Source organism: Siphateles boraxobius, unplaced genomic scaffold, assembly GCF_051911475.1.
Source record: "Siphateles boraxobius isolate OS27281-9 unplaced genomic scaffold, OSU_SipBor_1 22, whole genome shotgun sequence".
NCBI lineage: Eukaryota > Metazoa > Chordata > Actinopteri > Cypriniformes > Leuciscidae > Siphateles > Siphateles boraxobius.
In genome coordinates, this window is record NW_027508833.1 from 33,488,725 (window position 1) to 33,501,378 (window position 12,654).

The 12,654-nt window shown below is 37.9% G+C and overlaps 1 protein-coding gene across 1 annotated transcript in view; it reads left to right on the plus strand.

Moving 5' to 3' along the window:
- The first annotated feature begins 1,233 nt into the window (after window positions 1–1,233).
- prkd1 (protein kinase D1) overlaps window positions 1,234–12,654 on the plus strand; it is a 45,400-nt gene continuing 33,979 nt past the window's right edge. Inside the window, exon 1 of the mRNA XM_077239745.1 lies at window positions 1,234–1,628. Coding sequence (XP_077095860.1) covers window positions 1,464–1,628 — 165 coding nt within the window. The 5' untranslated portion in view covers window positions 1,234–1,463. The remainder of the gene's footprint in view (window positions 1,629–12,654) is intronic.

Genomic DNA, 12,654 nt, shown 5'->3' on the forward strand with positions numbered 1-12,654 from the left:
ATCCAGGGGGGCCAAAGGATGAGTAGATGCCCCTTAAAGGACATGGTGGTGTGAAAATTTTTTTTAAATGGAAGGAAAAATCCCCAAAGAAATTTTGCATTAGCTTTCAAAATGTTTGCATTCCCACAAGAAACTTTGCGCTCACTCGCAAACCTTTTGAGTTCTTTGCGAGCGAACCCAGGTAGTCGGGGCAACGCAAAAGGTTTTGTGAGGGAATGCAAAGGTTTTGCGAGCAGACATAAAGTTTCTCGGGGGAACGCAAAACTTTTGAGAGAACACAAAAGCATTGAAATATTTTTTCCCCTCCCATCCATTTTTTTTTTCCATCATCATGTCCCTTTAGAGCAGGAGTGCAAAACTCAGTTCCTGGAGGCCTGGAGATTCTCTAAATCTTAACTAAAAATGCTAAAAAAACACTTACAAATAAAGATGTACAACATTAAACTGACATCACATGCTTTAGTGTATTTGTTTTATTACAATTGATATATAGGACAATATTTTCTAGGCAGGTTTAAAGTCGACATGACATTCTTTATAGTATTTTTTAAAATATTTTTTTAGTGGTGCTTGAGGGTATTTTAGATTTTGTTTTATTCTATTCTAGATTTTACATATTGTTATTTTCTTTAAGTTCTAAACTTACACTGCAAAGCTTGTGGGTGCCTGGTTTGTGGTTACAATGACATTGCTAAGGTGTTCCAAGCAGTTTAGCACGTTGCTGTGTGGTTTCTAATGTGTTTTCTTAGTAAAGGTTTTGGCACTTGCTATGTGAACACACACACGCACACACACACACACACACACACACACACACACACACAAAACACATACACACAAAACAAACAAAAACTTTGGCAACCGAATAACAAGAGATTTTCTATAGAAAAGTATCTGGTTGTTTAAATTACAACTCGTAACGTGGCATAACAGCTGTTAAATAAAACAATAAGCGAAATATTCTTCTTACACTGTTGGATATGCCCCATATGGTTTTGCGGAAGTATTTTGGAGGAAAATATGGTTACCATGGCAATTTTTTATTATCAGAGAACCGACTCTATTCCATATGACCTGTAAACGAAAATAATCGCATCTATGTTTTAGAGCGGAAAGAATTAATCCATGGAACAGAAAGTTTGACATTCACATCCCCGTTCGCCATTGCAGCATCGTCTGAACCTCCGTGATGAAGGAACCAACCAGGAGGCGGTGTCTGATCAGAGCCCAACATTAAACATATCTGACGTCTATATCTCCATCATCATCGTCGCCTCTCTATGTCAAAATAACTCTTTGCATTTGTGTGCAATAGATTTTCCTTCAAATTCGCGTTTTCCGTCTGTTAACTCTCTGAACGTCTTTGGAGATCTGAAGTTTGCCTCAGTTTGCGCAACCGGTGTGTGAACTCGATCAAACAGCACTATTTGATCGCTGTCCAGGGGAGACACCACGGGATTCATATGAGCGTGCCTCCGGTGATCCGACCGCCGAGCCCCCTCCCGGGGTCGCAAGGCATTTCCTTCCAAATCCAGATCGGGTTGAGCCGGGAACCCGTCCTGCTGGATTCCGGCGAGTTCAGCCTGGCGCAGGTCCGAGAGATGGCATGCTCCATCGTAGACCAGAAGGTAGCACTTTCCATTTTCCATCATGTCTCATTCATTGCCCTTCCCGTAAAAAATATCATAGGCTAGATGTCATCCTAAATATCCTACCATTTGTAGAAATGACTGTCTGGAGTTTAGAAATAACTTTTACTTGTTAGCCTACTTGCACGTTTGTTGGAAATGGGGGTTTGTCGCTTATTTTCTTTCCAAATTTTAAGTTACGACGAACTTGAAATCTTTATTTAAATATTAGCTTTTGTGTTGATATTAATATGATTTGCATTGGGTTTTATCCGTGAATCTTTCTGTTAGGCAGAACATAGGCTTACAAATAACTTTCAAAGTAGTCAATGAGAAAAAAATGATAGAAAATGGCAGTAAAATGAATTCTTGTCAGACTATGAGTTTACTTCATAACCTGAAGCAGCAGAATCACACTGGTTGTTCTGCATTGTATTTTCCATTGACAGTGATGACGACATGGTGACGTTGGGTACTTATTGAACCAGTGAAGGGCTTGCACTAGCACTCATCAGAGTACTGCAGGCCTGTCTCTCCTACTGAAGTACATTCTTTCAAAACTATTCAGTGGATTGTGTCCAGGAGATTTTTCCTTTGTTTGTTTAAGCCCAACGTGAGAAATTATCAGATTAAAGGAATCAAAATTGCTAAACAAAACATAGGCTACTACCAGCATTGTTGTTATGGAGTTGTAGCCTACTATGCTTTGTGCCATGAGATAGATATACTGCTTCGACAAAATGACACAATCAATTTATAAATATAAGTGTAAATGGCATTCAATTTAGCAATAGATTGAATATAAGACAAATATTTATAGCTTAAGTAAATTGTGAATTTTAACATGAAATTGAGCTCTTATCCTCAGTTTCACAGAGGACAGGCTTAAGATAGTCTCAGAATAAAATGCATGTTTGAGCTGTTTTAACTGAAAGCAACTTGCCATTGTTTTGTCTCAAAATCCATACCAGTAATGTTTTTTTTTTATAAGGAAAGTTTATAAAAGATACTTAAATGTCCTAATTGAACTAATCCTGGCTTAGTCTAAGCCCTCTCTGTGAAACCAGGCCTTAGGGTAACAGGAGTGAAAATTATGCTTTCTTTTTTCTGGAACAGAAAAAAGTTCTTTAGCAACACCCATATCTAAGTTGCTCTTTTCCATCCTTTCATTCTCCCAGTCAAACACAATGCATTTTTGATACAGAAGAACTGAAGTGAAGATTCTGTACAATTACCCTCCTTATATAGTGTCAAGTGCATTTTGCATCTGGCTGCAAGCAAAGAAGTTCTCATGTGTATCATGAAGGCATCGGGTTTGAACTATGGTTTTCATTGAATAACTACTTATATTCAATTTTTTCCTCACACAGAACTAACTGTGTGGATTTAGAAGACTTAGAATATAGCGGGCAAATCATGTGGAATTTGATTTGTTACCATCCACTCTTGTATGGAAATGAGCATTCTGATAAATACCTTAAATGCTTTTCATTCTGATAAATAGGGTTTGTGGTTATATGTTTTTTTGTGTAATGACATAGAATGATATGAAGGCGAAAGCCACACCTGACAGTACAAGAGCATGCGAACTCACAAGTGCTTACAGTAGTAATAAAGTTCAAGTCTTCTGTGTAGATTCACATTCTCAGGAATCGCATAGCACAGCAGTCAGATTGTCACCACCCCTTAAAATGCACATAAGATGACATCTGCACAGTTATTAATATCTTTTGGCAAAAAGTGTTTTCTGTTTTGTAAGCACCTGTGCTGTGACACATCACCAGAATGATACTAGCTCCATAAATATTACACATTGTGTGCATCGTACAAAGCTTGTGATGAGACGCGAGGTGTTGGCAACAACATAATTTCCCACCATTATCAAACATTGGTTTCTTCCTAAATCTCTTTCTCTCCCTTACAGCTTCCTAGTTTATTCTGTGACACAAAGTGTGGAGGTTGCAGTCTGTGTTTTAAGACATACAGGTGTTAAAATACAGAGCAGTATTTTGATAAGCAACAACAAGCAACAATCATCATGTGATGCTTTACAAGAAACACCTTTTTTTTTAGGTCTGACATTGTCAGGATGAGTTTAGGAAAATAGAATTACTTGTTTAAATATATTTAGTACGACAAAAACGTGAATAAGAACAACAGATCTGCAACCTGGGTGCCTTCAACGCCTTGTACACGTTCTCTTGCTCTCTTGAGCATAAGCACTCAAAGCATTTAACACTTTAAATAGTTCGATGTGAGATGTTGAATAAGTGTGTATGAGGAAAAGGTGACATTGTTGTGCAGACAGTCTCAAACAATGCTGTGCTTGTAATGTTTGGTTGTATGCGTTGGAATGTGTTAGTGGGATGGGGGGAGTTTGTTTCGGTTTTATATACCTGCAGCACTGTGCTGTTGTACAGGTGTTCACATGGAAAAGAACACTTACAAATAGTTCAGACAACCCAAAGATGTCACACTTCCCTTCTTTCTTTTATCTTTTATTGTTACATTTAGGGAAAGTCTGATGCGTGACAGCACATGTGACAATCCTATAACACTAGAACTGTTGAGTTTGTTCATATGTTCAATTACCTGTCATATTATAGGCAGATTTTGTCTTTAAAGGAATAGTGACATCATCACCATTTACTCATCCTCATGTTCTTCCAAACTTAAATGGTTTTCTCTCTTCCGTGGAACACAATAGGAGACATTTTAATAATGTACTCAAATGTTTTTCCCATGTAATAACAAGGAATGGGGATTGAAGCTTTCAATCTTCAAGAAGGACACAAAAGTACCATAAAATTTCATAAAATATTCTAAATGTAGACCATGCAACTTGCGTGCTATATTCCATTTGATAGCTTCAGATGACTTGGAATAATTGAGTCAATGAGAACTTGGTCAAATTGTTTTTGTGAAATGGATCAAATGATTCAAAGAGATCAGAATCAAAAGAAAGATTCATTCACGAATCTGACATCACCGCTTCTCTCTTTACTGTTATCCAGCAAGAAAAGCTTTGAATTAAAGGTTCTTTATTGACATCATTAGCTGCTTTTCCATCATCGGGCCAAACCTTTCTCGTTGCTGAACCGCTCCATTCAGTTACATTCCGGTCCAGCCGGTACTGATGTGGTTTCCTTTTCCTCTGTGGAGCTGATAACAGAACGCTTTAGAATGTAATACAAATGCGTCAGTCCTTGCCTTGGCAATGCAGTATGAGATGTATATAGCGACTGCTTTATGGAGAATGATCAGATATTAATTTTAATTTTATTATTAACTTGTGTTTACTTCGCTAAAATAGCACGCTTGGCCAGGTACCAAGAAACTGGTAGCCAGGCAACAGACAAGTGACCTATCCTGAGTGGCGACGTCACTACACGCATTCTACCAGCATGGTTGGTTAACCATACTGAGAATTCCAGCACGAATAATTGTGGCATGCTGAACCAAGCTCTAGTGGAAATATAACGGGAACCCTTCCTTACCGTTCTAAGAACCGCTAGGCCCGACGGTGGAAAAGTGGCTATTGGTTCCATGAAGTACCTTTAACATTCCTGAAACCTTTCCATTCCACAAAATGTTCTTTAAAGTTGAAAAGGTTCTGTAGATTGAAGATGAACTGTAGATATGAAAAAATATATATATTTTAAAGGGGTCCTATTATGCTTTTTCATTTTTTCAACTTTAGTTAGTCTGTAATGTTGCTGTTTTAGCATACAAAAAAATCTGTAAGGTTACAAAGCTCAAAGTCCACTCCAAAGGGAGATATTTTATTTAAAAGAATAGACTTTCCAAGAACTACAACAAGCAACTCGTTTGGACTACAACACGTTTTTTCCGGGCTTTGTGAAGTCATAATGCTACTCATTTAAATAATCCCTGCCCTCCGAATACGCAAAAAAGGGGACGAGTCCTGGTTGAGCTGCCTTAGAGTAGACAGTGTTGTTTCTATGCAAAGATACTGTTTTTCCACCCCGTTTCTAAAATTCATTAGTTTGACCTTCCTATGTCTGATTTTGAACACTGTTCCTGAACATTATAACCCAACGTTTATCTGTATGATGCACATTTTATGGAAAAAAGTTTCCAGAATCTTTGTGATTACAGTTCATATTACCATAGTTTTCCTACAATTATCATGATTAAATGGTGTATAACATATCTAAAATTGATAAGAAAATTAAAAAAAAATACCTCTCTGAAACATCCTGTGAAATCCGTGCTTGCAAAGTCCGTGCTTGAAATCTGTTCTGCACGATCCTCTTGTTTGTTAACATTCTTAAGTCTGAATCAGGCTTGAATTGGTTTGAAATTTACCCCATCCTTAATATTTACACCTGAGCAGATGAAACTCGCGGTTATTGTAATGAGCGTGACATTTCCCGAACACGCTGTGCAAATCACAACACACTGGGCCAGCTAACCAATCACAGCACATTTCATATTTCGGAAGGAGTGGCTTCATCGAAACTGGAACTAAAGACGAATTAGAGCCAGACTGGAGAGAGATGTGCTGTAATCATGTAAAATATGTGAAAAATAATGTGTTTTTTGAATAATCAAGCAAGTACTCCCCAATAACAAAATCAAGACTTAAAATTGGCATAATAGGACCCCTTTAAGAACTATTCACTGAAAAGTTATTTGGAGAACCTAAAATGGTTCTTCTATGGCACTGCTGTGAAAACCACCTTTTTGGGGTTTGGCGAATGCCAAGATTTTCAGTTGATATTGACTGGTCTGGTCTGTTCCTCATGCATTATATTCAAGGTCTTCTAAAGTCATATGAATAGTTTAGCATGAGTAGTATGGCTAATTTTTTAATTTTATGTTGTTTTTGGTAGTTTTCAGTCCTCACTTACTTTCATTACATTGATTTTTTTTTTTTAAATCACCTTTTGTGTTCAATAAAAATAGTCAAACATCTTTTGAACGACATGAAGGAGAGTAATAATATCATTTAGCTTAACCTAAACCTTTCCTTAATGGACAAGATGTTCCACACTTAAGTTGGCCTTGGAAATCAACTTCAGTTACTACTTTGTTCATTTATTATCTGAGCCAGTGCTGTACAGCAGAGGACAACAAATGTCTTTTGAGCTGTAAGGATCAAGAACCATCCTTGGTCAGACCACAACATGCCAAGAAAGAGTGTAATAGCATTTCTGTCATAATATAGTGTGCAAACCGTTCTAACAAACTAATGTGGTTATAAGCTTGTCAGTGCTGATATTTATGTAAATATAAACAGATCTATAGTTGAAGACTGCTTATATTGTCATTTTATGAGCGGAACATGAGGGTATTTGCTGCATCGAAACTTTCTTCACAGAAGAGTCAGATGGACTCTTAATTATCCAATTATCCAATTATTTAGGATTGAGTAAAAATGTCTTTTTTGTATTATTATTATTATTTTATTGTATTACTCAGTGATTCAATCACATTCTGGTAGATTTTCTATGATTATTCAGAATTGTCTTTGATGAAATGACAGTCATTCAATCTTGGAATGGGAAAGAAAAAACACTTATAACAAAACAATATTTGAAAAAAAAAATCACTTTATCCCTTTACCAAGAAATATACAACAAAACTAGCAACAAAGGGCAGCAATATGACCTGATCTTAGGCAAAAATAAAAACTCTCTTTACCATCTCCTCTTCTTTCTCACATTGACAAAAGTCCTTAGTGCTATCAAGGGCCTGCTTAATAGACTGTGAATCCATTAGTGCTCTGGATTATCAGGCTTAATTAAAGTGATAGCGCCTTTGTTTGAAGTTTGCACCTTTTTGCATTACCGCTCCTCAAAGTGTTCTTATTAATCAGCGGGGCTGCCGCACTCTTCATGCTAAGCGCTAACCGATCCATTGCTCAGTCCATAGCATAGACGTGGCTGGCAGATGAGCATAGCTGATGACGGCTGTGTGGAACAGCTACTTGTGTTTGACGAGTGATTTCATGTCAGCCTAATGCATCCATCAGAGGTCTAATACAAGTTAAAAAAAGATCCCTGTATTCGTGGAGCTAAGTGTAATAGAGTCTTACTGTAAATGCGCATAAAAGACCTGATGTGTATTTTGCACATTGTAACAATGAAATAGCCTCCAAAACGTAGATTTTATCTCAATTATACATTTACATTGCCTAAGACATTATATTTGAATTATCGATATTAGCTTATATGGTCATCTCACCAGCACTGGTCTTTCTATGTGAGTCTTTCTAGTTGCTTGGCAACTGATTATGATTGCCTGTGAAGTACTTATCTGAGTGCCATTATGATGACGAGAGCCATGTGTGGTGGGGTCACGCACTCACAAGCGCACGCACACACACACACACACACACACACACACACACACACACACACACACACACACACACACACACACACACACACACACACACACACACACACACACACACACACACACACACACACACACACTCCCACACTGGGGTAAGAGATGAGAGCTGCACATAGCCCATTGTTAAGCAGCTGTTTTGGAGAGTATTCAAAGAGCTTTCATTATCATGAGATACATGACGGTGTGCATGTGTGTACGCCTGTTTTTGAGGACCGTGGCTTCATAGCGTCTCATTCATCTTGTTTTTTTCTTTGTTTCAACAATGTGTAGCGGTGCTGCAAAACACTCTTTGGTCTTTAAACCAGTCAGGTGCCTGAATGGATTCTTGCTGTCGTATATAATGATGTGGCTCTTGCCAAATAGTCATGAAATGTTTCCTGGGTAAGGTGGACCGATGGATTTTCAGTTTTGCTCTTTCATTTAATAGCATTATTGAGATATGGATTATCGTGCTGTCCAACATGGGAAAGTTAACTAAGAAACTTGTTAATTGCTTTCAGTAATGAAGTAAACACATATTGCAGTAATTGAAATGACTAAAAATATGTAGTGTTTGTCTCAGTGTCAATGCAGTTTACTGGGAGGTTATGTTGTTTTCATGGGTGTTCAGGCAGGATTGGAAAACACAATTATCTCTTCAGGATAACCAAGCACAAACATGGTCATGTATAGTTTTATTTTTTTTACATCCAGTCTCTGTAAAAGCTCTTACAAAAAGGTATACTTGAGTCACAGACCAAGTGTCTGATTTATTAAAGCATTTAGCATCTTTGGAATTTGTGGGTCAGTGATGTGATGCTTGTTTTTGTCCAATCTATCAGTATAGATAGTACATATAAAAAAAATGCAATTCATACAATGTATTTAATACACCTCTTCAATGATGAGCATGTTTTTAATTACTGAAATAAAATAGAGTAGGTAAGTAACATTTCACTACATGTCAACTAACTCTTAGAATATTAGTGTACTGTCTGCTTAATATCTGCTAACACTATATTTCGATGCTCTCCCAACAGACATTCTACTGTCTATAACTAGCTTTGCAAATACATGTCAGCTTATTCTACTAACACACTTAGGGCCCTATTTTAACGATCTGAAACGCAAGTATCAAACACAAAACGCAAGTAACTTTGTGGGCGGATCTCGGGCACTGTTGGTATACGCTTATTTCACGCAGCCCTTATTTTGAAATCGAAAGCGAGGCTCAGGTGGGAAGAAAACCGGAAGTGTCGCCTTTAATCATAGGATAGTCGCGAATGCGATGGCGTATTGTTGTGTTTAATGTAGAAATTAGTTATCCTAAAAATGTACATACATTTCTTTCATACTTTAGAACTATATACAGTGAAATTCATGTATCAAATTTTTTTTCAGAAAGTAAAAAAATAAGCAGGAACGAACTATATCTACATATCCTATATTGGATATTAACATCCAATAGTGTAAATCGCGGCAGCAACTTCAGTCCAAGGCATAGTTGTTTATCTTTACTTGCGGGGTTCTTCCAACCGTAGCCTCGCTTTCGATTTCAAAATAACGGCTGCGTGAAATAAGCGTATTATACTGGCGGGATAAATGACTCTTGCGCCCGACGCAAATCTAAAATGGGTTGGTCTGAAGTAGCTACAATACTCATATATGTGGTTTGGGCGTAACGTGAAATAAACCAATCAGAGCGTCATCTCACATTCCCTTTAAAAGCAGGCGCGCTTGTTCCATGGTGGATTGCTATTATGATGGCAGATTTGCCAGGCGCACACCAGGGGTGCTTCTCAATATCCCTCCTCGTCTCCTCGCTCCTCTGTCCTCCATCCTATGACCCGGAAACCAATCAAGCACAGCCATCTTGAAGGACACCTCAATTCTCTAATTGCACCGCGAGGAGTCGAGGATCGAGGAGTGAGGAGGCTTTCAGAGGAGTCATGAGCGAGGACACACAGGTGTATCCTATGCGGAAGTGTTTTATTGACTAAACGTGACGCACGTATACATTCTCCTCCCCCTCCACATCGGTCACAATAATTTGAATTTACACTTTACCCTTGCAGTTTATATAAACTACACATCTTACATATTTCAACAGGGTATCTTGCTTTATTATTATTCAATATGAATTTCATGAATAAACAAACTTCAACAACATAAGGGCAGATCCTTTGAGCGCTGCTGATGACGCTGTGAAGTGACGCTCGAGTGATCAAGTATTCCACTGTATAAAAAAAGCTTTCATTCGATTCCACCGTCCTCATTTTCTTTCCTTGCGTCCTTCCCTCGTATCCTACAGGGGGAGGAGCTGAGGCGCTAGGACAGGAAGCGAGGAAAGGAAACGAGGATGCACAAATAAGAAATGAGAAGCACCCAAGGAGCGGTTCACAGCCGAGAAGACCGCTTTCTCGTCAGGCCCGTTAAAAGACAGAGAAGTGATATTGTATGGGGATGGGAGAAACCCACCTAAATTAGCTTCGGTTAAACAGGCGTATGATAATTTGGGTAAATTTGTAAGCTATTTATGCCTATTTTTTCACATCTTCATGGACACCACAATGATGTCCCTCGTGTGGTTATATTTTTCCTTGTAATTATGTATGGTTTGCAAAAATGGGAACTAAATGAGAGAAGCAAAGTGTATGCGCGTTGTGCACACGCTACATTATGGTCAAGCATGCGCCCTTAAAATAGCATCTAAATAACGCGCCACTGACTTTAGACTAGGGTTTTCCTGGTCTGTGGCGGAATTGTTTTCTGAAACTGCAAAATAGCACCAGGGAACGTTTGCGCCGGAACACGCCTCCTCTTTTCGCTAAACCGCCCCCGGGAGCGCAAGTTCATCCCCTAATTTGTCGACGTGCGTCTGTGGAGGGAAAAGTCCGCTGTGTGTCGGGTGCAAAATAGGAATGATAAATGCGTCGGTGTACAAAGTCAATTCCGCTGGGTGCAAGATAGGGCCCTAAGCCGTTAGCCTACTTAAACTTAACGAACTTAACAAATACTAGTTAGTTGACATAGGTGCAACGTATTGTCAAAAAAAACCCCATCAAAATAAAGTGTAATCTTTTTTAATTTAAATAAAAATTTTCCTGTTTGGGAATTTATTTTATTTTTATTCTATATAATGTCCATTTTACTGTAATTGTTACAGGACCAACCCCATTAAAACTAATACTGTTATTCAGCAGTATCAAAAGTGATAGACAAAAAAAATCTATTTCAAATAAATGCTGTTCTTTTAAACTTTCTATTCATCAATGACAAAAAAACAACAACTAAAAACGTATCATAGTTTTGACAAAAATATTAGCAGCACTACTGTTTTTAACATTGATAATAATTAGAAATGTTTATTGAGCACCAAATCAGCATACAGTATCAGAATGATTTCTAAAGGATCATTTTTAAATGATCATTGTTAAAATATTTTTTCTTATATTTTTCCTTTTATGCAATTGCTTAATAAAACATGTACGAGAGCGGCACATGCAACAATTTATAAATAGAAACAGCCTTGATAAGCTCCCTTAGGGGTCTCTACATGTTTAAACAAACTGAAATGAGTGCCAACTTCAATAAAAATGTCACATTAACTGCTTACGACTTTAATTGTTCTTTAATCTCATATAAAACTACTGAAAGTGTTAAAGTGATTGCAGAAGCACACGAAAGCTTGGCTTACGTATGGTTTCATGATTGTTGCACCTCATGCTGTGTGAGGGAGTCCAGTTCACCTTATCATAGGCAAAATATCGAAATGATAAAGTCAATTTAGAGGTGTACCACCCGCTAAGCCTGTCATGCTATTTTAATGATCTGCTGTAGCACCTCAAAGCCCAACAGAACTTGTGCTGTCTCCAGCCGAGTGCACTTTGCCAAGGGTTAGTTAGTGGGCATGTCTGCACTGAGGAAGGGAGCTGTAAAATACTCACTAATAAAGTGTGAACATAACAGCTATTAAGGTGACAATGAGAATCTTAGCAGCCCTAAAAGAGAGCTGTAATTAGATACAGTGTGCAGACTCATCTTATAGTGTCGCTCATCCAGATGATTCTCCACAGGATTAAGCGCATGGAAATGTACAGTATGTGAGTGTATGTACAGTAATTGTGACCTAAACATCTTTACCATCTCAATGTTTAGGGGCTTGATTTTTTAAAATCAATGCTCTACTCCTTTTTGGCCCATCTCGTGCAAATTCTAATAAAATTAGTCATTTTAAATCATCAGTAAAGATTTAAAGGCATAGTTGACCCCCCCAAAAAAGAAAACTCTGTCATTACTTACTCCCCCTAATGTTGTTACAAACCTATATTTCTTTTTTCTTCCGTGAAACATAAAAGACGATTTCTGATATATACAGTGAAATCACTTGGATCCAAAGCAAAATATTGACTTTTATTGTATAGCCAAAAGAACACTGACTTATACAAACACACACACACAGACAGACACACACACACACACACACACACACACACACACACACACACACACACACACACACACACACACACACACACACACACACACACACACACACACACACACACACACACACACACACACACACACACACACACACACACCTTTTATGTTCCACAGAAGAAAGAAAGTAATACAGCTTTGGAATGACAGTAAATGACAG